At 50.3% G+C, this 23,740-nt stretch overlaps 1 protein-coding gene across 7 annotated transcripts in view; it reads right to left on the bottom strand.

Moving 5' to 3' along the window:
- Positions 1-14,066, bottom strand: part of DHX34 (DExH-box helicase 34) — a 30,571-nt gene extending 16,505 nt beyond the window's left edge. The window contains exons 1-7 of one of the 7 annotated variants that reach the window (XM_070402921.1): positions 12,808-13,955; positions 12,457-12,646; positions 12,140-12,319; positions 9,809-10,785; positions 6,468-6,779; positions 3,639-3,893; positions 1,187-1,289 (exon numbers count right to left, since the gene is read on the bottom strand). In XM_070402921.1, coding sequence (XP_070259022.1) covers positions 1,187-1,289; positions 3,639-3,893; positions 6,468-6,779; positions 9,809-10,513 — 1,375 coding nt within the window. In that variant the 5' untranslated portion in view covers positions 10,514-10,785; positions 12,140-12,319; positions 12,457-12,646; positions 12,808-13,955. Of the gene's footprint in view, positions 1-1,186; positions 1,290-3,638; positions 3,894-6,467; positions 6,780-9,808; positions 10,786-12,139; positions 12,320-12,456; positions 12,647-12,807; positions 13,956-13,996 lie in introns of those variants that run through there. The other 6 variants (XM_070402922.1, XM_070402919.1, XM_070402916.1 and 3 more) reach the window with 6 other exon arrangements.
- Positions 14,067-23,740: the final 9,674 nt, after the last annotated feature.

The following is a 23,740-nucleotide window of genomic DNA, read 5'->3' as shown; positions in this document are numbered from 1 at the left end:
TATCTTTTCTTTTCTTTTTTATTCTTTCTTTTTTTAAAAAAAACAAAACATATTTTATTGATTTTTTACAGAGAGGAAGGGAGAGGGATAGAGGGTTAGAAACATCGATGAGAGAGAAACATCGATCAGCTGCCTCCTGCACGCCCCCTACTGGGGATGTGCCCGCAACCAAGGTACATGCCCTTGACCGGAATCGAACCTGGGACCCTTCAGTCCCCAGGCCGACACTCTATCCAGTGAGCCAAACCGGCTAGGGCCACACATCTTTTCATTTATTTTTTCAAGCCTTTGTTTACTCAGAGGCTCGGACAGCTGACAAATGCTGTGAAGAACCTACTATGTGGTGGGCACTGTGCTGGGCAGCAGGGACACAGCTGTGAACAAAGCGAAGTCCCTGGTCTCACGGCGCTGCACACGCACCGTATCTCATCAATTCCAAGGCCGACCTTTGTTCCTGTTGCGCTGTCTCTGGTGCATTTTAAAACCACTGGCATGTCTATGTTTAATGCACAGCATTTAACAATCTTAATGGTACATAAACCTATGGAATGTTTTATCGCTGGCCTCCCAGATTCTACACTGTAAGGTAACCGCTAACATTTACTGAGGGTTCCCTCTGTGCCAGGTACCAAGTGTATCCACTCATTTAATCCTTCCAGCCTGAGGGAGGCACTGTCATTACAGCCATTTCACAAAGAACACACCGTGTCAGGGACCCGACCCTGGGCACACAGCCAGCAGGGTCCCCGAGCCGCTATGCGCTGCTGACTTTCCAGAGAAGTCCACCTGGGAGGGCGGACAAGAAGCAGATCAACGGATATAAAATGTGATGCCCACACCAGGAAGAAAATAAAGCCCCACAAGGAGAGCAAGGCCGCGGGAGAAGAGGGAGGTCACGCAGACAAAGTGGACAAGCCGGGCCTCTAAGTGGAGACAGTGATGCGGGCCCTGGCATGGGATGGAGTGAGCCCTGTGGGTATTTGGAGAAAGTTCTCAGCAGAGACCATAGTCAGTGCCAGGCCCTGCGGCAGGAGCAAGTTGGAATGTCTGAGAAAGATTTAGATGTTGCCACTGCTCCACAGCCCTCAAGCTCTGGTGTGGCGGTCTCGGTCTCCCTACACCGGCACATCTCCACCTCCCACACTCACTCCCCTCTCCGCCCCTCGGTCGCTGGGGCAGCCCTTACCAGAATCGACTACAAAACGGATCCCGTCGATGGTGACTGAGGTCTCAGCGATGTTGGTAGAGAGGATGCATTTCCGGACTCCAGGGGGGGCCACGTCAAATACCTGGGGGCGGTAAGTAGGTGACCAGGGGCTAACTCGGCCCTTACTGACCCGTGTGTCCAGGGGCCTCCTGGACACCCCCGGGGTGTCTCACACCCAAATGTCTAACCTGGCCTCGGTGCCTCCCGCCAAAGCCTGTCCTCCTCAAGTCTCCACCTCCGAGATGGCTCAGCATTCTGGACCAGGTGCCTGGGCTGTCCTGGGCCCTCCCCTCCCTCCCCGTTCCACACACACCTGGACATCTTCAACATTCCCATCCCCCAGCACCCACGGCCCTGCCCTGGTCCAGTCCCTCCTTCCCCACCAGATGCTGCTCCAGCTTCCTCCTTGGTCTCTGGCCTCCAGACTTATTCCCTCCAGCCCATCCTCCACATGCGGCAGAGGGATCTGCTGAAGCACAAACTGGCACTGGCCCCACCTTGCTTAGAACCCTCCCATGGCTCCCCAGTGCTCTTGGGACAAAACCCAGGCACCACACTGGGTCCTCAAGGGCCCTGGTGGTGGAACCCTGGGTAGCTCTCCAGTCCCATCTCCCTGGACTTTCCCTTCATAGTCTGGACCCCAGCCCTGTAGGTTCCCAGCTGCCCCGTCTTTTTCGCACCCCAGGCCCTTTGCACAGGCCCTTCTCTAGGACCCCAGAGACAGTCAAGCATAGTGGCTTACAGCGGGGGTCAGCGACTATGGCCTGGAGACCAAACCAGCCTGCTACCTGTGTCTGTGGATCAAGTTTAATGGCCCAGCCTCACCTGGCCCGTCTACAGCTGCGCTTCCCGCTGTAACAGATTTGCTGTGACTGAGAACCCACAAATATGGACTCCCTGGCCCTTTACAAGTTTGCCAACCTCTCGTTAAGAGCATGGGCTCGCCCTGACCAGTTTGGCTCAGTGGATAGAGCGTCGGCCTGCGGACTGAAAGGTCCCAGGTTCGATTCCGGTCAAGGGCATGTACCTTGGTTGCGGGCACATCCCCAGTGGGGGATGTGCAGGAGGCAGCTGATCGATGTTTCTCTCTCATCTATGTTTCTAACTCTCTATCCCTCTCCCTTCCTCTCTGTAAAAAATCAATAAAAAATATATTTAAAAAAAAAAAAGAGCATGGGCTCTGGTGCCAAATTACCAAATGCACAGCCTGGCTCTGCCTCTTATGTGACTTTGCACAGGTGCCTTTACCTCTGATTCTATAATCTGTTAAGTGGGAATAACAACAGGACCGCAGGCAGGGCTGCGGTGAGGACTAAATGAGACAGGCGTACAGAGCCCAGAACTCCTGCCTCTCGCAGCAGATGCTCCACACAGGTCGGCTGGACTCTTCTCCCGGCCCCCTTCTTAGGCTGCGGCTTTCTCAGGTCAGTTCTGAAAGCCCCTTCCTCCAGGAAGCCTTTCCTGAATCCACCAAGACTCTGCTCTCAGAGTTCAGGAGGTTCCTCTACCATTTATAAAACTGTCAATTACTTGTCCATCTCCCCCAGCAGACCATCAGCCATGTAAGGGGAAGGGCCATATCTTGGCTCCCACTGTGTCTCAAAGAGCCCCCTTAGCACCAGGGGAGGCGCCAAGGAGATGCACAGGGGTCGTGTCTTCAATCCATAAACAATGACTGGGCCGATGAGATGATGCAGTCAGCCTCCAGGATGGCCCCAGGGAGTCTCACCTTCCCTGTGAACACACACAACTAACAGGACAATGCCCAAACGACGGCCTGTGACTGCAAGGCCAGGTCAGGAGACCTTGTGGCTTCTGTTTAGGTCTCCTGGGGAGAGCCAGTCACCATGTTGCAGGGACACTGAAGCAGCCCCCTAGAGAGGCCCCCAGCCAACAGCCAGCCATGTGAGTGAGAACCTCTAGCCCCAGTCAAGCCTTCGAGTGAGTGTAGCCCCAGCCACCTACAACCTCATGAAAGATCCTGAACCAGAAACCCCCCAGCTAAGCCACTTCCCAACCCCTGATCTACAGAAACTATGTGAGATAATGAATGTTTATCGTTCTAAGCTGCTAAATTTGGGGGAACTTTATAACTAATACAGTGGCCCAAAGTGCTCTCTCCCCGCACCCTTCCCTTCCAGCCTGGTGGTCTCTTCACCTTTCCTCACACCCAACTCACAGGTTCCCACATCCATACATTTGCTCAAGCTGGTGCCCCTGCCTGGACTGCCTGCCTCATCTCCTACTCCAAACCCTCCTAGGCCCCCACAGCTAAGCCCCAATGCCTCCCACTTTACGAGGAGGCTCACCCTGGCACCCCCGCCGCCAGATAATGGGAGCAGCCCTGCAGCCCGCAGCCCTCCCGGTGCAGTCACCCCCCTCCTCCCCCGGCACACACAGCCAGACCCCACCCTGCTGGCTGCTGGGATACCTTGTCCTGGTCGGCCACAGAGAGGGCGCTGTGCAGCGGCAGCACCACCCAGCGCTGGGTGTGGCAGGCGTAGGTCTGGGCGGCCTCCAGCACAGCGCTGATCTCCGCCATGCCGCTGAGGAAGACCAGGAGGTCGCCCCGCTCCTCGGGTGGGTACTTGTTGTCAATGGCCTCCAGCACCCTCAGGAAGGGCCGCGGGTCCAGCTTCTCCGACTTGGACACTGATGGCTCGGCCTCAATCGGCTGGTACACAACCTGCGCGGAGACAGCCCCAGGCATGAGCGCCCGCTGCCACCCCAGCTCAGAGCAAGGGGCGGGGAGACCACACTCACAAGGGCAACCTGAGGAGGATGCAGCAAAGCACAAAGTATGAAGGTAACTGGAAGGCCTCTGGGTGCCGACAAGGTTTGATGCTTCTTAATCTGGGTGCTGGCTGCATACAGGTATTTAGTTGGTGAAAATTAATTGAACTATACACATGATATGTACATTGTTTTACGTTTGGAGTATAACTTCAACAACAAATTTTAAGGGGTGCAGCCAGGATGGAAACCCTAGAAATCCCTTCTCAGAAGGCACCCTCACTTGTTTTTTCTGGCTGCCTAGAAGACAGGCTGATGGGCATTTAGAAGCAGAAGCCACAGGGGCAGGGCAGTTTCCTGGTGCTAAGAACTTCAGAGCTGTTACCAGTTCTTAGCCCAAAGGCACAAAGGAAGGAGTGGCTGGTCAAAACCATGAAGGACAGCCCTGGCTGGTGTTGCTCAGTGGTTAGAGCACCCGCCCATGCCTCTAAGTCTCAGGTTCAGTTTCTGGTCAAGGGCAAGTCCCTGGGTTGCAGGTTCAATCCCCCGCCCCAGTCTGGGTGCCTGCAGGAGGCAACCAATCCATCTCTCACATCGATATTTCTCTCTCTCCATCTCCCTCCCTTCTTTCTTCCCTTCCTCCCTCCCTCTCTCCCTTCCAATCTCTCTAAATATCAATGGGAAAAATATCCTCGGGTGAGGTTTAACAACAACAACAAAAAACACAGGAAGGACAGAGCCGTGTGGAGGGAGCCATCTTGAAAGGAGCTGTGACTTCTGGGAGGAAACAGCCTACCAGAGACCTTGAGGGAGGGAGCTGCCTCTGCTTTCCCCACTAGCCAGGAGGAAGCCAGAGCGGAGAGGGGCCATCAGTGCTATACATACAGGCCCGCCTCCCAGGGAAGACAGGAAGGTGGGAGAGGGGAAGGGAGATCTGGAAGAGCAAACAGAAGCTTTCTGGCACAGGCCTGTCTGTCCATGAGCAGGATTCAGTCCTGGCTCTGCCACTCTGAATCGTCCCGGGAACCAGTGACCTCACACCTCTGAGCTTCACTTTTACCTTCATGGTAGTAACTCCTGGCACAGAACTAGCGAGGTTGTGGCAAGGGACTCACATGAGTTCTTGTGTGTTAACTGTTGAGCCTGTAGTATATACTCAATAAATGTTAGCTGTGATTATCATCATTAATATTATGGACAAAAACTGTATGCAAGCCATAGCAAATAGGCTGAGAAACAGGGCAAGTTGAAGATAGAAGTTGCTGACTGAGAGTTCAGGACTAAAGAGCTGGGATGCTAAAAAGAATCTCTGGCCCTAGCTGGTTTGGCTCAGTGGATAGAGCATCGGCCTGCGAACTGAAGGGTCCCAGGTTCAATTCCAGTCAAAGGCACATGCCCGGGTTGCAGGCTCGATCCCCAGTAGGGGGTGTGCAAGAGGCAACCGATCAATGACTCTCTCTTATCATTGATGTTTCTATCTCTCTCTCCCTCTTCCTTCCTCTCTGAAATAAAAATATATTGATAAAAATATATTTAAAAAAATAAAAGAATCTCTGGCTAGCTTGAGTATAGCAATTATAAGAGGACCTGAAAAAAAGGTTTGCTTCTTGGTTTCAGCTTCAACAATAGTTACACCTCAGGTGGATGGTGAGTGAAATGTGGTGGAGTCAGGCCTACCCCCAGGATTGCTGGGAGAATGGGATGAGATTGGTGTAGGAGACCCATGGTGGTTCCCAGAAAGTCTGCTCTTGTCTTCCCTGGAACACAGGAGAGAAAGAGAGAGAGATGGCATCTGCCAGCCTCCCTTGCAGCTAGGTATAGTTCAGAGATTAGAATGGAAGTAACTACAAGGGCACGTCCAACTTTCACACACACTGATTTCCCCTGGACTTTCGCTCCTTGCCTCTTTCCACAACTCTGACCAGACAGACCCGGACACTCCCTAGGACTCTTACCAGGTGTGGTGCTCAACCCCCAGGGGATAGCTGGCAACATCTGGAAACACATTTGGGTATCACACCTGGGAGAGGAGGATGCCATTGGCATCTATTGGATAGAAGCCAACAATACTGCTAATGATGCCACAACACACAGGGCAGCGCCCACAGCTAATAATTATCCAGCACAAAAGGTCAATACTGGGTCTGAGAAACCCGCCCATGAGACAGCAGAGCAACGAGAAAGAAAGAGCCTGGGTCCCTGGATGACCACATGGAACTGAGCTGCCCACCAGCCTGGACCAGCCAGACTGTTATATCAGAAAAATCAACTTCTATGTCATTTGAGCCTTTATATTTTTGGGTCTCCTCTAATAAGCACTTAGCACTCTTCCCAGCACATGAAAATGCTCAGATATGGCAGCTATAAAAGAGACAGAGAAAGAGAGAGAGAGAGAGAAAAGAAAGAGAGACAATATCCTTAACTGAAGGGAAGGGAAGCAGAGCAGCAGACAGAGAAGGGACATGGCCAGGTTGGGCCAGAGACCGGGTGGGAGGGAGGAGGGTGTCGGGGGAGGGGGAGCACTGACCATGATGGGAAAGAGCCTGCCGGGCACCTGCACCACAGGGGCGCTGCCGAAGTAGCTGGAGAAGAGCGAGATGTTGATGGTGGCCGACATGAGGATGACCTTGAGGTCAGGCCGCTTGGGCAGCAGGCGCCGGAGGACGCCCAGGAGGAAGTCGTTGTGGAGGTGGCGCTCATGGACTTCATCCACGATCAGGACCTGGTACTGGGGCAGGCTGGGCTCCCGCTGGATTTGCCTCAGGAGCAGCCCCACCGTCAGGAACACGATCTTGGTCGCCGCCGAACGCGTGCTCTCAAAGCGGATCTGGTAGCCAACCTGGGAGGGGTGGAGGAGGGTGGTCGGGAGGGGACCCTGGGCCTGGGCACCAGCCCCTCACCCCGCCCTAAGTGAAATCCGAGCCAGTGCCCTCGCATCGGACTCTGGAGTCCAACAGACTTGGGTTTGAATCCCTCCTCTGCCACTTGGGGTGGTTGACTTTGGGCAAGCAGTTCCATCCCTCAGACACTTATGTGTTCTCCTGTGAGAATTTATTTTTTAAATTCAATTTATTGGGGTGACACTGGTCAAATGAACATAGAGGTTTCAGGTGTGGGTTTCTATGTTATAAGATCTGTGTATTGCACCGTGTGCCCACCTCCAAAGTCAAATCTTCTCCTGTCCCCTTTCTCCTCCCACCCCCTCCTGTGAGAATTACATGTGCTAATGCACTGACACATCTAAGACCCCGGGCTATGACACTAATTAGTATAATACCGATAATCAGCCTTTCTTCAAGTCCTTACTATGTGCCACCAACTACTATAAATGCTTTATGTCTATCGACTCATTTCATTCTCGCGACCACCACAGGGTGTAAGAATTCTTCTTATCCGCACTTCACAGATGGGGAAACTGAGGTCACTCACCCAAGGCAACACAGCCTACAGGGCACCTCACATCACACCCATACACACACACACCCATACACACACACACACACACACACACACACACACCGGTTTCAGGTGAACTATATTTCTAAATGTAAAAGTTATTAGAAAAACCAGAATATCTTCATGTCCTTAAAGTAGGCAAAAACCTCTTAAACAGAGCCCAGAGAGTGCCAGCCACAGAAAGAAAATGACAGGCTGGATTATATTTAAATGAAAAGACACTGTCACCAAAGGAACCATTCAGAAAATAAAAGGCAGCTCACAAAGTAGGAGACAAGATTTGCAACACATAAATCCTACCGCGGACTCTTACCCAGAACTGATAAAGACCAGCAATCAAGAACAAAAAGAGAGGCAACACGGAAGACAAATGGGGGAAAGGCTTGACCAGACACTTCACAAAACAGGCTCTCCAAGTGGCCAATAAATACACGAAAAGGTGCTCATGTCCTTAGTCATCAGGGAAATGCAAATTAAAACCCACTATGTTGCCCTAACCAGTGTGGCTCAGTGGATAGAGCGTCGGCCTGCGGACTGAGGGGTCCCGGGTTCGATTCCGGTCAAGGGCATGTACCTTGGTTGCGGGCACATCCCCAGTGGGGGGTGTGCAGGAGGCGGCTGATCGATGTTTCTCTCTCATTGATATTTCTAACTCTCCATCCCTCTCCCTTCCTCTCTGTAAAAAAAATCAATAAAATATATTAAAAAACAAAAACCCACTATGCAAATTAAAACGTGATACCAGCCCTCGCCAGTTTGGCTCAGTGGATAGAGCGTCGGCCTGCACACTGAAGGGTCCCGGTTTGATTCTGGTCAAGGGCACATGCCTGGGTTGTGGGCTCGATCCCCAGTGTGGGGTATGCAGAAGGCAGCCGACCAATGATTCTCTCTCATCATTGATGTTATTATCTCTCCCTCTCTCTTCTCTCTGGAACCAATAAAAATATGCTTTAAAAATTTTTTTAATAAAAATAAAATGTGATACCACTTACACAGCCACCAGAAAAGCTAAAATGAAAAGGTTACTGTAGCAAGTGCTGGTGACGACGTGGAATGTACTGCTGGTAGGAGCGTAAATTGGTACGACAGCGTTACAAAGCTGAAAATGCCCCACTCCTACATATATACCCCCAAAATAGTCACCAAGGGTGACCAAAAGGGATGTTATAAAATGCTTAAAGCAGCACCATTCACAAGAGCCTAAAACTGGACACCCTCCAAATTCCCCTCGACAGCTGAAGGAACAAATACACACGAAGCCTTCACAAGGGGAGACCGTACAGCGCTGACTGCGCAGCACACACCGACGTGCAAAACCAAGGATGAACCTTCCAGAACTAATACTGAGCAACACCGGCCAGGGCTCAAAGAGAACATACTTTGTTATTCCCTAAAAAAGGCAATGAGGCAGATAATCTGTGACCGTCTATCAACTCAGGTGTGATGACCTCGCACTAAGATGATCATTTATCACTAAGAACAGTGAGGACCTTGGGCGCCTCAAGGTCGTAACAAGAGGGGGAAACAAGAGGGTTTCCGGGGTGCTGGTTTGATTTTTAAAAATCTGGGTGCTAGTCACACAAGTATATTCAACTTGTGAAAATTCACATGATACACGCATTCTCCTGGATTGAGTATATTCTAACTTCAACAACAACCAGTTTTAAGTGGTAGGGCCAGGATTAGAACGCTGGAAATCATTAATAAGGAAGTGTCCTCATTGTTTTTTTATGGCTACTTATAAAAAAGATTGAATCTTTAGGACATTTCTAATTTTTTTACTGTTGAAGTGCTATAGAGGCAAACCTCCGAGATATTGCTGGTTCAGTTCCGGGCCACCACAATAAAGTGAGAATTGCAATAAAGAGAACTGTAATCTTTTTGCTGGTGGAGGGACTTGCCTTCAATGTGTCAAAAATGTCACACATCTACCCTGGCCTGTGTTGCTCAGTGGTTAGAGTGTTGGCCCAAGCACCGAAGGGTCTCGGGTCGATTCCCAGTCAAGGGCACGTAGCTCGGTAGCAGGTTCCCTCCCCACCTCCTGGTCAGGGCAAGTACGGGAGGCAACTAGTCCATGTGTCTTTCTCTAATCAATGTTTCTCTCCTCCCACCCCCTTCTTCCTTCCACTCTCTTTGAAAATCAATGGAAAAAATATCATGTGAGGATTAAACAACAACAAAAAGCAACATCTGTGAAGCACAAAGTGAAGCGCAATAAAACAAGGCCTGCCTGTACCGCGTAATGTCAGCACCTTTTTATCATCTGGACTATATCCAGGCCAAGCTGCAGACAAATTTCTAGAAGAATCACTCCTAGGTCAAAGGGTAAGAGCTTTGGTAACCTTCATCGACACGGCCCATGTTCCCCGATGTCACATGGGAGGAAGTGGGATCCTGTCAGCACCCACTCACCTGTGAGCCATACTGACTGAGGCTCTCAAAGCCGACGCGCTTGGCCAGCGAGATGCAGGCGATTCTCCGGGGCTGGGTGCAGGCCACGTGACTGAAGCCAGCGGCCAGCAGGTACTGGGGCACCTGCGTGGACTTGCCACAGCCAGTGTCACCGGCCACCACCACCACCTGATGCTCCTTCAGCGTCTTCAGGATGCGGTGCCCGTACTGGGCGATGGGCAGCGCCGCCCGCTCCCGCTGCAGTTTGGCCAGCCTCCCAAACGCCTGCTTCTGGACAAAGTCCAGGTAGTGCAACAGGGCTTGGCGGAACTCGGACACCCTCTCCGGGGGCAGGTGCCTGCCCAGCCTCCGAGAGCCCCGCAGGTCAGGGCCAAGGACCGAGAGGTTGATGCGGTAGCGCGGGTCGTAAGCACCAGGTAGGTCGGCCAGCGCTGGGATGCTGTGCTTGGGATGCCCGGGGTCCCTGTCCTCCTTCCTGGTGGCCTTGAGATGCTGGAACCTCTGTAAGCGTTCAAAGAAGGTCCAGAACTTCTGGCACTCCTCGGAGCCCTGGCGGATGTAGTCCTCGTCGCGGAAGAAGGCATCCTCGAACAGATGCCGGGTCTCTGGACAGTTCCAGTCCCATTTCTCTGGGGCCTCCTCCTCACGGGGAGCCCGGTGCCGGTCCCGGTGGCCCCTGTCCTCCCTTGTTCTGGGAGGCGGCATGCTGGCCCTAACCACAAAGCCGTCACAAAACTGGCTCAGTTCTGATCACCTGGACGACATCCTCCTCCATCCCCGACTCCTGCAGCGGCCAGTGCCTGCAGTAAGGAACCACTTTCTCTTCAAAGAGCTAATTTTCCTCCTCGGGGACGGTCCAGGCCCACTGCAGACGATGGCAGAGTGGCCGAAGGGGGTCAAGCGGGTGACGCACAGGGCACCTCAGGACTCTGCAGCAATCTCTGGGATGGACACAAGTTCATCCTGGGTCTTAGGCCCTGAAAGTTTGGGGGAAGAGAACAGAAGATGTTCATTGTTAGAAACGTTTACTGAAGGCCTGCTGGACGCAAGCACTGGCCTAGCAAAAGGGACAGTAATGAGTAAGACCACCCTGAGCCCCACATGGTCACATGCAAGAGACAAAGTCATGTCACCAAACTCTGACAATCCAGTGATTTATCACCATCCAGGGGTTGGGATAAAGCCGTGAGAGGTGTGGTACAATGAAGCGAAGGCAAGGGTCCCTAACCTTTGGTCTACTGAGCTTGACACCCGGGAGCCCTTTGAATTAAGTGCACAATTTTGCAACTGTTGTTTTATATCTGTATGAGAGGCCTGGTGCAGGGAGGGAGGGGGGTGTTCTCAGCCTGGCCTGCACCCTCTGACAATCTGGGACCTCTCGGGGGATGTAGCAGTGTGCCAGGCAGGCAGCCAGGGAGGAGCCTGAGCTGGGTCCGGGCGCCACACTTCTTGCGCTCATCACCTGGCGCAGCTGCTGGTAGCACTGCAGCAGTCGGGAGAGGCTCCTGTCACTGCAGCTGTGCTCCCCAGTCTTGAGCCGGGTTTCTGGCCGAGCGACGCTCCCCTTGTGGGAGCCCACTGACCACCAGGCAGCAGCTCCTGCGTTGAGCGTCTGCCCCCTGGTGGTCAGTGCACATCATAGTGACTGGTGGTTCCACTCGTTTGGTTAACAGTCACTTAGGCTTTTCTATATATAGCTTTTGCTTGCCTGGAACATCCCTTCCTTCTTTTTCTGACTAACAGTACACACCCGCCTTTGGAGAGCTGCCCTTCCTGGGTTCCACATGGTTCCAATGGCCTTTAAGTCAGAGAACTCATATGTGTTGGGCAATTGACAAAGGCCTGGCCAATCAGGATACCCTCCACCCCTTTAACTAGTGATAGGTTTGAGAGGTGGATACATGACCCCAGGAGGGCCAATCAGAGCCTTTCTCTGGAATTTATGCTCCGTTACTAGGAAAGAAAAGATCTTTTTTTTGTTTTGTTTTGTTAATCCTCACTGGAGGATATTTTTTCCACTGATTTTTCAGAGAGAGTGGAAGGGAGGGAGGGAGGGGGAGAGAGAAACATTGATGTGAGAAAAACATATCGATCGGTTGCTTCCTGCTGGTGCTCCAACTGGGGCCAGGATCAAACCTGCAACCCAGGTGCATGCCCTTCACCAGGAATCAGACTCAGGACACTTCCATGTGCGGGCTGACGCTTTAGCTATATAGCCACACTGGCCAGGGTGAAAAGCTGGCCATTTTATCTACTGTGGCTTGGCAGGGATGATATAAACAGGGAAGTTTGTAATCGCACTTGAACATACGTCTTTCCTTAGATATTTACCCTAGAAGAGCCTGCATGGGGGCGCAATGAGGCACCCACAGGCATACAATTCAGCTACCACAGGAGAGAAGTGAAAGGAGCTGGGGAGAAGCCTGGCACCATCATTTAGTGCTTGAGGCTGTTTCCTCCAACCTTCACTTTGGAGCGACGCAAGGAAGTCTTCAGGGCGATGGGGCTGGGCTAGAACAGATCAAAGGGGGGAGGAAGGGGGGCACATGTAATACTTTCAATAAAGGTTTTTTAAAAAAGAAACTTTTTGCTTACAGTTGGGTTTCGGACTTGGTACAAAAGCCCGAACTCATAAAGAACATACATACCCTTGTGTGTGCGACTTACTGGAGGGAAAGCCGTCACTCATTCTCAAAGGGGTTTATGACCATAAAAGGGTTCGGAGCCGTTGACAATAAAGGCTTTGGAGTCAGGCGGTTCCGGGTTTGAATCTCAGCTTCACCGTGTACAAGGTGTGTGATCCTCGGCAAATCAACTTCTCACGGGTGTTTTCTGCGTCTACAAAACAGACACAATACCCTTCTCAAGCCACGGCAATGTGTTTTAGCCCCTAGCCCGGGCCAGAGAAGCTAAATCGTAACCAGCACTCAAGTCCAGTGCTTTTCCCCCAAAAAATGACTAACGTACAGAAAACAGGGAGAACAACCGGGGGCATTAACCTGGGAAAAAATCACGCCCCAAAGACCACAACACGCCTTCATAATGGTATTTAGCGATGCTTTCACCTCCTCTGCCTCCAGCCTCGCAGGGGCCGCCGTGGAACAGAGCACAGAAAACTCGATCCCGGTGGGTGCAATGATCACTATTTTACTGAACCGCAGAGAGAATGAGCAGTAAGTGGCGGATGAGAAACCCAAATCCAGGGATTCCGGCTCCCATCACGCCTCTTTTTCAATGTGATTCTCCACTGGCTTTATTTCTTTATATATTTTTTTAAATATATATTTTCTTGATTTTTTACAGAGAGGAAGGGAGAGGGATAGAGAGTTAGAAACATCGATCAGCCGCCTCCTGCACGCCTCCCACTGGGGATGTGCCAGCAACCAAGATACATGGCCTTGACCGGAATCAAACCTGGGACCCTTCAGTCTGCAGGCCGATGCTCTACCCACTGGGCCACACCGGTCAGGGCCAGGCTTTATTTCTTGACCTTTTGTAAAACGCAGGCTGCCTTCTCAGTTCTATTTGCTCTCCAGCTCCCCAGCGGCACCGTCTCTGCATCTCCCGTTTCCCCGAACCCAGGATCCTCCGCGTGCTGCCTCCGTCTCCCGTTTTCCACCGTCTCGCTCCATCCTCATCTCCTGCTTCCTCTCCCTCAATCCCGCTCATGTCAGGTGCCACCATCTCACCGTCCCCGTCTTCCTACACCTATTGGCCTCTCTCCACGACTCAGTCCCTCGTCCCTCCATTTCAACTGTCCTCCTCTCCGGGCTATTTCCGTTCGCTGCTTTCCACCTCGGCCTTTCCCGCCACCTCCCGGTTCCCGGTGCGATGCCATTTCCCTCCGAGCCTCCGTGAGCACCTCGGCGGGGCCCCTCAGCTCCTGCCCTCGGTCTCTCTCGTTTTCAGCTTCCTTCCTCCCTCCACCTCCCCGCCTCTCGGTCTCTCCCAGCTTTTCGTGCCTCCATTTCCTTCCGTCTATTAGGGCCTCTCAGTCCCCCAGGTTCTCTCGGGGACGCTCAGGCTCCATCTCCATCCGCTTCTCCCGGGCCCTCGGCCTCCTCCATGACATTTCCTCATCTCGGGACCTCCCCGAGCCCCTCAGTTCCCGGCTCCCAAACTCCCCGCGACCCGGCGCCGCCACCACCGCCGCCGCCCCGCGCGGCCGCCCCGCCCCGCCCCCCTCACCTCAACCACCGCCGCGAAAATTTGAACTTCCGGTCTCAGCGCCCCTCACGCGTCCGAAACTGGTCCTGCGCCTGCGCACGCCAACCCCCTCTGCGCCTGCGCCTGCGCACGCTCCCGCCCTGCCTCGCTTCGAGCGGGCGGCGCTGCGCCCTCTAGGGGCCAGTGGGAGCACTGCAGTGGAGACTCGCTCAGAGAACCGCCTCCTGGATCGCTGGAAGGCTGGGATTTCGACCCATCGAGGGAGGTAGCCGGAGTCCCGACAGAATTAAAACACCCCGAGATTTATTCATTATAACTAATAATTAGTAACGCATAATTCTATTATGTATAATTCACCCTGTCAATTCACTAATAATGCAACTCTGCTCCCCAGCTCCCTGAAGGCAGGGGCCATTTCTGCCTTGGGAGGGGTCCTATGTTTTCCAGCGTCCTCCACAGGGATTAGCTAGTTGGTGTTGGTTGAACGAATAAGTCAATGAGGTCAGAAAAGTGAGTCCTCTTTAATCCTACCCGAGCCGGCCATTGCCAGACAGAGCCTCAGTTTCCCTACTTACAACACGAGGATAATCACCTACTTTTCAAGATTGTTGGGGAAAATACAGAGAGGGACAAAATAGGTTTACAGTTGTTTGTATGGAAAAAATATCATAATTAATAGACAATAATACAAGAATAAACTCTGTTTTGCATACTCACAACTGTAAGCCTACTTTTGCCACACGCTGTAAATGGAAGAGTATACATTTTTTCACTACCATACATATAGGTGCTCGCTAAATGTTAGATTTTTGTTATAGGGTGATAGTGCCTTTCTGGAGTCAGATCTAGGCGCTGAGGATGCCATGGTGAAGGAAACTGGGGGAGACAGACGGAGATCAAGGTAAATAGACCGTCAGGCAGTGCTAACTTCTATAGCAGTGGTTCTCAACCTTCCTAATGCCGCGACCCTTTAATACAGTTCCTCATGTTGTGGTGACCCCCAACCATAACATTATTTTCGTTGCTACTTCATCACTGTAATTTTGCTACGGTTATGAATCGTCACGTAAATATCTGATATGCAGGATGTCTTTTCATTGTTACACATTGAACATAATGAAAGCATAGTGATTAATCCCAAAAACAATATGTAATTATATATGTGTTTTCCGATGGTCTTAGGCGACCCCTGTGAAAGGGTCGTTCGACCCCCAAAGGGGCCGCGACCCACAGGTTGAGAACCGCTGTTCTATAGGGAGCAAAGCAGGAAAGGGGTGAGGAGATGCTATTCTCAGTGTCACGGTCAGAGATACCTAGAAAGTAACAAGAGCAGAAGAAGTGAGGTGGGTAAGCAAAAAAAAGAGTGAGGTAGGAGGGCATTCTGGGTAAAGGAAACAGCAAATGCAAAAACTGAATTGGCAACAGATGTGTTGGGTTCAAGGCCCAGCAAGCAGGCCTGTGCGGCCAGAGTGAAGGTGGGGGGATAGTAGGGAATGAGGTGGGGAGAGGAGGAGAGTAGATCACACACCATGGCCGGGACTTTGGCTTCCGATATGTGTGAGGTGAAAGTCCCAGGAGAAATAGGAGCAGAGGAGGAACATGAGACGTGCTCTTGAAAGGGCGAGGGCTACGCCCTCCATCTTGCCCCAAATCCTCCATTTTTGGGCAGCAGCCATGTGCTCAGCAAGGAGCTTCTTCCTGGAAGCCCAAGCCTCTGCTAGCCACACCTATGATTTCTTTAAACTAACCAATGATAATCAAGGGAAGTGTGCGCCATAGATACGACCACATCCTGTGTAACCAGACACCGACTTGCGCCTGGCCAATCAGCAGGGCCCACAGTCCTCTCTCCTCCCCTTACTCCAACCCCCTATAAAACCTCTCTACCCACAAAGCTCGCTCTCTCTGCCCCCTGCCGCTGTGTCGGCGAGTGTGGTGGACGGGGAGCCCGAGCTAGCTCGAATAAAGACTCTTATGCTTTTGCATCGGACTCGGCTGGCTCCCTGATGGCCTCTTGGGGATCCTGAAATCTGAGCATAACCCTCTGACTTAGATTTTATCAGAACCCCCTGGCTCCTGTGTTGGGAACAGACTGTGGGGAACCAAGATGAGGAAAGGGGACCAGGTGGAGGCTGCTGGGTTAGGTGAGCGATGGTGATGGCCGGACACAGGTGACGGCAGAGAAGATCATGAGAAGTGGTCGGATTCTGAAGACATTTTAAGGTAGAGCGTGGAGGGATTGGCTGACAGATTGGCCATGGAACGTGAGAGAAGAGAGAGGCCTCAGGGAGGGCCCCAAAGGCTTGGGCCTGAGCACCTGGAAAAATTGAGTTGCCATCAGCTGAGATGGGGAAGATGCGGGAGGGGTTGAATTCTGTTTTTATCCTATTAGGTTCAAGTTATGTATGGACATTGATTTGGGGTGTCACATGGGAAGCTGGATACATTAAAAGTAAAAACAAACAGCCCCAGCTGGGTGGTTCAGTTGGTTGGAACGTGGTCTTGTACACCAAAAGGTTTCAGGTTTGATCCCCAGTCGGGGCATGTATGTGAGGCAACAAATCAGTGTTTCACTCTCACATCAATGTTACTCTCTCTCTCTCTCTCTCTCTCTCCCTCCCTTCCTCTCTCTAGAAATCAGATTAAAAAGACCTGGCAGGGCCCTAGCCGGTTTGGCTCAGTGCATAGAGCATCAACCTGCAGACTGAAGAAGGGTCCTGGGTTCGATTCTGGTTGAGGGCACATGCCCGGGTTAAGGGCTCGATCCCCAGTAGTGGGTGTGCAGGAGGCAGCCAATCTATGATTCTCTCTTATCATTGATGTTTCTATCTCTATCTCCCTCTCCCCTCTTCTCTGAAACCAATATGAGTTAAAACAAAAATTTTTTTTAAAAATATATTTTATTGATTTTTTACAGAGAGGAAGGGAGAGAGATAGAGAGTTAGAAACATCGATGAGAGAGAAACACCGATCAGCCGCCTCCTGCACACCTCCTACTGGGGATGTGCCCGCAACCCAGGTACATGCCCTTGACCGAAATCGAACCCGGGACCTTTCAGTCCGCAGGCCGACGCTCTATCCACTGAGCCAAACCGGTTTGGGCAAAAAAACAAAATTTTTTAATTAAAAAAAAATTGGAAAAAAAAAGACCTGGCAGGTGTGGCTCAGTTGATTGAGTGTCGCTCTGTGAACCACACGGTGTCTGTTCAATTCCCCGTCAAAGCACACGCCCTGATTGCAGGCTCGATCCCCAGTAGGGGGTGTGCAGAAGGCAGCCTAGTGATGATTCCCTCTTTCTCCCTCTCTCTCTCTTTTAAGTCAATAAAAACGTTTGTGTGTTTTTTAAAATCAATTAAAAGAATACACATATCCTTGGGTGAGGATTGAAACAAACAAGCAAGCAGAGACCAAGGTTGAAAATTCCCTGAGCAGCCAAAACCGGTTTGGCTCAGTGGATAGAGCGTCAGCCTTCGGACTGAAAGGTCCCAGGTTCGATTCCGGTCAAGGGCATGTACCTTGGTTGCGGGCACATCCCCAGTGGGAGATGTGCAGGAGGCAGCTGATCGATGTTTCTCGCTCATCGATGTTTCTAACTCTCTATCTCTCTCCCTTCCTCTCTGTAAAAAATCAATAAAATATATTTAAAAAAAAGAAAAAGAAAAAGAAAACTCCCTGAGCAGAAATAACTAGTTTTGTCATACAAACAAAGCTGACTTGAGCTTATTTTGCAAGACTAACATGACCTGAATCACTTCTTGCTTATGCATCCGGAAATCGTGAGCAAAACTTGAACTATTTCCCAAGGGAAGTATGAGGTAACCACTGACCAATTCCCTATTATTTAAGACAATTCTAATATTATAACCAATCACTGTGAAAAATGAATAGTCATTGCTTTTCACTAGATAAGCTGCTTTATAACAATATTTACTAGTATCTAAGCCTCCTCCCATGATTTGGTGTGAGTGCTCCCTTGCAAACTGTCTTCTGATGTGTGTACAATGAGCGTTTATTGATGACTACTTCTTTGGGTCATTGGTTTCACTTCTGCTTTTTTCTGAATCTTTGACAGACGTAATGATCAAAACCTGAATTGTCTAAGCCTTTGGGGAATAGTATGAATATAGAGAGGTCCATATGCACATCATTTCCAAAGAAGGAAAAGAAATTAATTAGCCCTAGACGATTTGGCTCAGTAGATAGAGCGTCGGCCTGCGAACTGAAAGGTCCCAGGTTCGATTCCGGTCAAGGCCACATGCCCGGGTTGTGGGTGCCATCCCCAGTGTGAGGTGTGCAGAAGGCAGCCGATCAATGAGATGAAGGATTCTCTCTCATCACGGATGTTTCTATCTCTCTCTCCTTCTCCCGTCCTCTCTGAAATCAATAAACATATATTTTAAAAAAAGAAATTGACTAAACACTCTGCTTAAGATTTGCAAAAGAGAACTACAGCATTTTTTGGAGGAAGTAAATAACAAATAGGAAATCGAGAAGAAAGTCACAAACTACCAAGACTAAGATTGAGCAACGAATTTGAAACTAATTCTTAGAAAAACCATTAAGACCTGGTTCTTTAGTAATCAATACATTCCTGGAAAAATAAATAAATAAAAACAAAAGAACAAACTTAAGAACAAAAAAGGAGAAGTTACCAAAAAAGCAACAAAAAGAAAGATGATTTTTGGTGCTTCCCTCTGGGGAGCAGCGCCTGTCCCCTCCCCCAGGCAGTTCCCTTGGCCTCTCTCCCTCCTAAGCCCCAAGGGCCCCTCTTTTGCTCCTGTAACTTGTTTCCTGGAGCAGCCCGGCTGGCTCACTTCTCCTCCCTCGGTAACTTCCTAAATAAACGTCCTCTTACAATTTGCAAAGAAAAAGAAAAGAAAGATTATTTTTAAAATATGTTTTATTGATTTTTTACAGATAGGAAGGGAGAGGGATAGAGAGTTAGAAACATCGATAAGAGAGAAACATCGATCAGCTGCCTCCTGCACACACCCCACTGGGGATGTGCCCACAACCAAGGTACATGCCCTTGACCGAAATCGAACCCAGGACCCTTGGGTCCGAAGGCCAACGCTCTATCCACTGAGCCAAGCCGGATAGGGCAGAAAGATTATTTTTAACTAGAGGCCCAGTGCACAAAAATTTGTGCACTCAGGGGAGGGGGGTCCCCCAGCCTGGCCTGTGCCCTCTCGCAGACTGGGACCCCTCAGGAGATAACGACCTGCTGGCTTAGGCCTGCTCCAGGGTGGCAGAGGGCAGGCCCAATCCCTAAGTGCAGCCCCTGGTCAGGCTCAGAGCAGGGACGATTGGGGACTTGGGACGCCGCCCCGTCATGCACAGAGCAGGGCGGATTGGGAGGTTGCGATGCCACCCTCAGTCACACTCAGGGTAGGGCCAATCAGGGGGTTGGGGTGCTGCCCCCTGTCACTCACAGAGCAGGGCCCATCATGGGGGTTGGGGCTCCGTACCCTGTCACTCACAGAGCAGGGTCAATCAGGGGGTTGGGGAGCTCCCCTGTGTCACGCACAGAGCAGGGCCAATCAGGGGGGTTGGGGGTCCGTACCCTGTCACACACAGAGCAGGGTCGTTCAGGGGGTTGGGGAGCTCCCCCCTGTCATGCACAGAGCAGGGCCAATCAAGGGGTTGAGGAGCTCCCCCCTGTCGCTCACAGAGTAGGGCCGATAGGGGAGTTGGGGCACCGCCCCCTGTCACACACAGAGCAGGGCGGATCAGGGGGTTGGGGCGCTGCACCCTGTCACACTCAGGGCAGGGCCAATAGGGAGGTTATGGCTCTACCCTGTCACACACAGAGCAAGGGCCGTGGAGGGGGGTTGGGGTGCCACCCTCTATCACTCACAGAGCAGGGCCGATCAGGGGGTTGGGGCGCCGCCACTGTCACACTCAGGGCAGGGTTAATGGAGAGGTTATGGCTCTACCCTGTCACACACAGAGCAGGGCCCGTGGGGGGCGGGGGGGTTGGGGCGCCGCACCCTGTCACACACAGAGCCACAGGGCGATCAGGGGGTTTGGGCACTGCCCCCTGTCACGCTGATCCCGGTGCCGGGAGCCTCGCTGCTCCGCTGATCCCGGTGCCGGGAGGCATATTACCCTTTTACTATATAGAATAGAGGCCTGGTGCATGGGTGGGAGCCGGCTGGTTTGCCCTGAAGGATGTCCTGGATCAGGGTGTGGGTCCCCCCACTGGGGTGCCTGGCCAGTCTGGCTGAGGGGCTGAGGGCTGTTTTCTGGAAGCGAGTGACTAAAGCTTCCAACCGCTCCTTGTTTTCTTTTTTTTTTTTTTTTATTCTGGGCCAGCTTTAGCTCTGAGGCCTCGCTGCTGAAACATGGATACAAAGTTTTGGTCCGCCTGGCTTTCAGTCCGGCTGGTTTCTGGAGTTTTGTTTATCTTCTTATTTGCAACATAGTACATAGTTTCTTAGAGTTGTAGCTCAGAGGCCGGCAGAGCAGGCGGGGAACGTTGGAGTCCTCCTTCACTGCAGCAAGCAAGCCTCATGTTCGCTTCCAGCTGCCTGGCTGCCGGCCGCCATCTTGGCTGACAGTTAATTTGCATATACTCACCGATTAGCCAGTGAAAAGGGTAGCGGTCGTACGCCAATTACCATGTTTCTCTTTTATTAGTGTAGATGATCAAGGGACTTCCATGGAATGGAAGAAATGTTTGAAAGCTTTCATAAGACTGGTTCTCCTTAACAGAAAAGAAGGCTGATGCAATAAGAAATGAAAATAAGTTTCAAAAGCCAGGAAGACCTTTCATAAAATATGTCAAAGAAGAACTCTCCTAAACGGCACCTGACCCCAATGGATTAACAACAGGATCCCTCCCACACATGCTTTTCATGAAGTTACATAAATTATCCCAGGACATAATTCATCCTACAAGGCAGGCTTAGTCTTAATAAGTTATGTCTGAGACTTCTGAACAAAATACCCAAGAGTAACATAGGTCTTGTTGAGGACCTACTACGTGTTCCTGTATTAGATAAAGAAAAAAAAGAAAAGATAGCAAGATGGAGATCCCCACCAGCAGGGAGCTCACAATCTGGTTGGAAGAAACAAATAGAGAGGTTTGGCTCTTTTTAAGGCCTGGCATGGGTGGAGGAGAGACAGAAATTGATGTGGCCCATCCAGTCAAAATGGCAGTGTAGGTGAATGTGGTCCCCGGATTTTCCCACCACCAATCAAAATTACAACCAGCCCGGCCAGTGTGGCTCAGTGGTAGAGCGTCGACCTATCAGCCAAGAGGTCACAGTTCAATTCCCAGTCAGGGCACATGCCCGGATTGTGGGCTCAATCCCCAGTAGTGGGCGTGCAGGAGGCAGCCAATCAATGATTCTCTCTTATCATTGATGTTTCTATCTCTCTCTCCCTCTCCCTTCCTCTCTGAAATCAATAAAAGTTAAAACAAAATTAAAAAAAAAAAAAGACCTGGCAGGTGTGGCTCAGTTGATTGAGTGTCCCTCTGTAATCCAAGTTTGTCTGTTCAATTCCCCATCAAAGCACATGCCCTGATTGCAGGCTCGATCCCCAGTAGGGGGTGTGCAGAAGGCAGCCTAGTGATGATTCCCTCTTTCTCCCTCTCAACTCAATAAAAACGTACTTTAAAAAAAATCAATGAAAAGAATACACATATCCTTGGGTGAGGATTAAAACAAAAACAAGCAAGCAAAGAGAGACCAAGGTTGAAAATTCCCTGAGCAGAAATGACCAGTTTTGTCATACAAACAAAGCTGAGTTGAGCTTATTTTGCAAGACTAACATGACCTGAATCACTTCTTGCTTATGCATCCGGAAATCGTGAGCAAAACTTGAACTATTTCCCAAGGGAAGTATGAGGTAACCACTGACCAATTCCCTATTATTTAAGACAATTCTAATATTAGAACCAATCACTGTGAAAAATGAATAGTCATTGCTTTTCACTATATAAGCTGCTTTATAACAATATTTACTAGTATCTAAGCCTCCTCCCATGTTTTGGTGTGAGTGCTCCCTTGCAAATTGTCTTCTGATGTGTGTACAATAAGCGTTTATTGATGACTACTTCTGTGGGTCATTGGCTTCACTTCTGCTTTTTTCTGAATCTTTGACAGACGTAATGATCAAAAACTGAATTGTCTAAGCCTTTGGGGAATAGTATGAATATAGAGAGGTCCATGCGCACATCATTTCCAAAGAAGGAAAAGAAATTGACTAGCCCTAGCCGGTTTGGCTCAGTGGATAGAGCGTCGGCCTGCGAACTGAAAGGTCCCAGGTTCGATTCCGGTCAAGGCCACATGCCCGGGTTGTGGGTGCCATCCCCAGTGTGAGGTGTGCAGGTGGCAGCCGATCAATGAGATCAATGATTCTCTCTCATCACGGATGTTTCTATCTCTCTCTCCCTCTCCTGTCCTCTCTGAAAACAATAAAAATATATTTAAAAAAAAGAAATTGACTAAACACTCTGCTTAAGATTTGCAAAAGAGAACTACAGAATTTTTTGGAGGAAGTAAATAACAAATAGGAAATCGAGAAGAAAGTCACAAACTACCAAGACTACTAAGATTGAGCAACGAATTTGAAACTAATTCTTAGAAAAACCATTAAGACCTGGTTCTTTAGTAATCAATACATTCCTGGAAAAATAAATAAATAAAAACAAAAGAACAAACTTAAGAACAAAAAAGGAGAAGTTACCAAAAAAGCAACAAAAAGAAAGATGATTTTTGGTGCTTCCCCCTGGGGAGCAGCGCCTGTCCCCTCCCCCAGGCAGTTCCCTTGGCCTCTCTCCCTCCTAAGCCCCAAGGGCCCCTCTTTTGCTCCTGTAACTTGTTTCCCGGAGCAGCCCAGCTGGCTCACTTCTCCTACCTCGGTAACTTCCTAAATAAATGTCCTCTTACAATTTGCAAAGAAAAAGAAAACAAAGATTATTTTTAAATATATTTTATTGATTTTTTTACAGAGAGGAAGGGAGAGGGATAGAGAGTTAGAAACATCGATAAGAGAGAAACATCGATCAGCTGCCTCCTGCACACTCCCTACTGGGGATGTGCCCGCAACCAAGGGACATGCCCTTGACCGGAATCGAACCCGGGACCCTTGAGTCCGAAGGCCGACGCTCTATCCACTGAGCCAAACCGGTTAGGGCAGAAAGATTATTTTTAATGATCAAGGGACTTCCATGGAATGGAAGAAATATTTGAAAGCTTTCATAAGACCGGTTCTCCTTAACAGAAAAGAAGGCTGATGCAATAAGAAATGAAAATAAACTTCAAAAGCCACGAAGACCTTTCATAAAATATGTCAAAGAAGAACTCTCCTAAACGGCACCTGACCCCAATGGATTAACAACAGGATCCCCTCCCCTCACACTTTTCATGAAGTTACATAAATTATCCCAGGGCATAATTCATCCTACAAGGCAGGCTTAGTCTTAATAAGTTATGTCTGAGACTTCTGAACAAAATACCAAAGAGTAAAATAGGTCTTTTTGAGGACCTACTACGTGTTCCTGTATTAGATAAAGAAAAAAAAGAAAAGATAGCAAGATGGAGATCCCCACCAGCAGGGAGCTCACAATCTAGTTGGAAGAAACAAATAGAGAGGTTTGGCTCTTTTTAAGGCCTGGCATGGGTGGAGGAGAGACAGAAATTGATGTGGCCCATCCAGTCAAAATGGCAGTGTAGGTGAATGTGGTCCCCGGATTTTCCCACCACCAATCAAAATTATGACTTGCCCGGCCAGTGTGGCTCAGTGGTAGAGCATCGA

The sequence above is a fragment of the Myotis yumanensis genome, unplaced genomic scaffold, assembly GCF_028538775.1.
Source record: "Myotis yumanensis isolate MYYU_CA2020_CCGP unplaced genomic scaffold, mMyoYum1.0.hap1 SCAF_111, whole genome shotgun sequence".
NCBI classification, from domain to species: domain Eukaryota; kingdom Metazoa; phylum Chordata; class Mammalia; order Chiroptera; family Vespertilionidae; genus Myotis; species Myotis yumanensis.
This window is presented reverse-complemented; position numbering and strand designations above follow the sequence as displayed.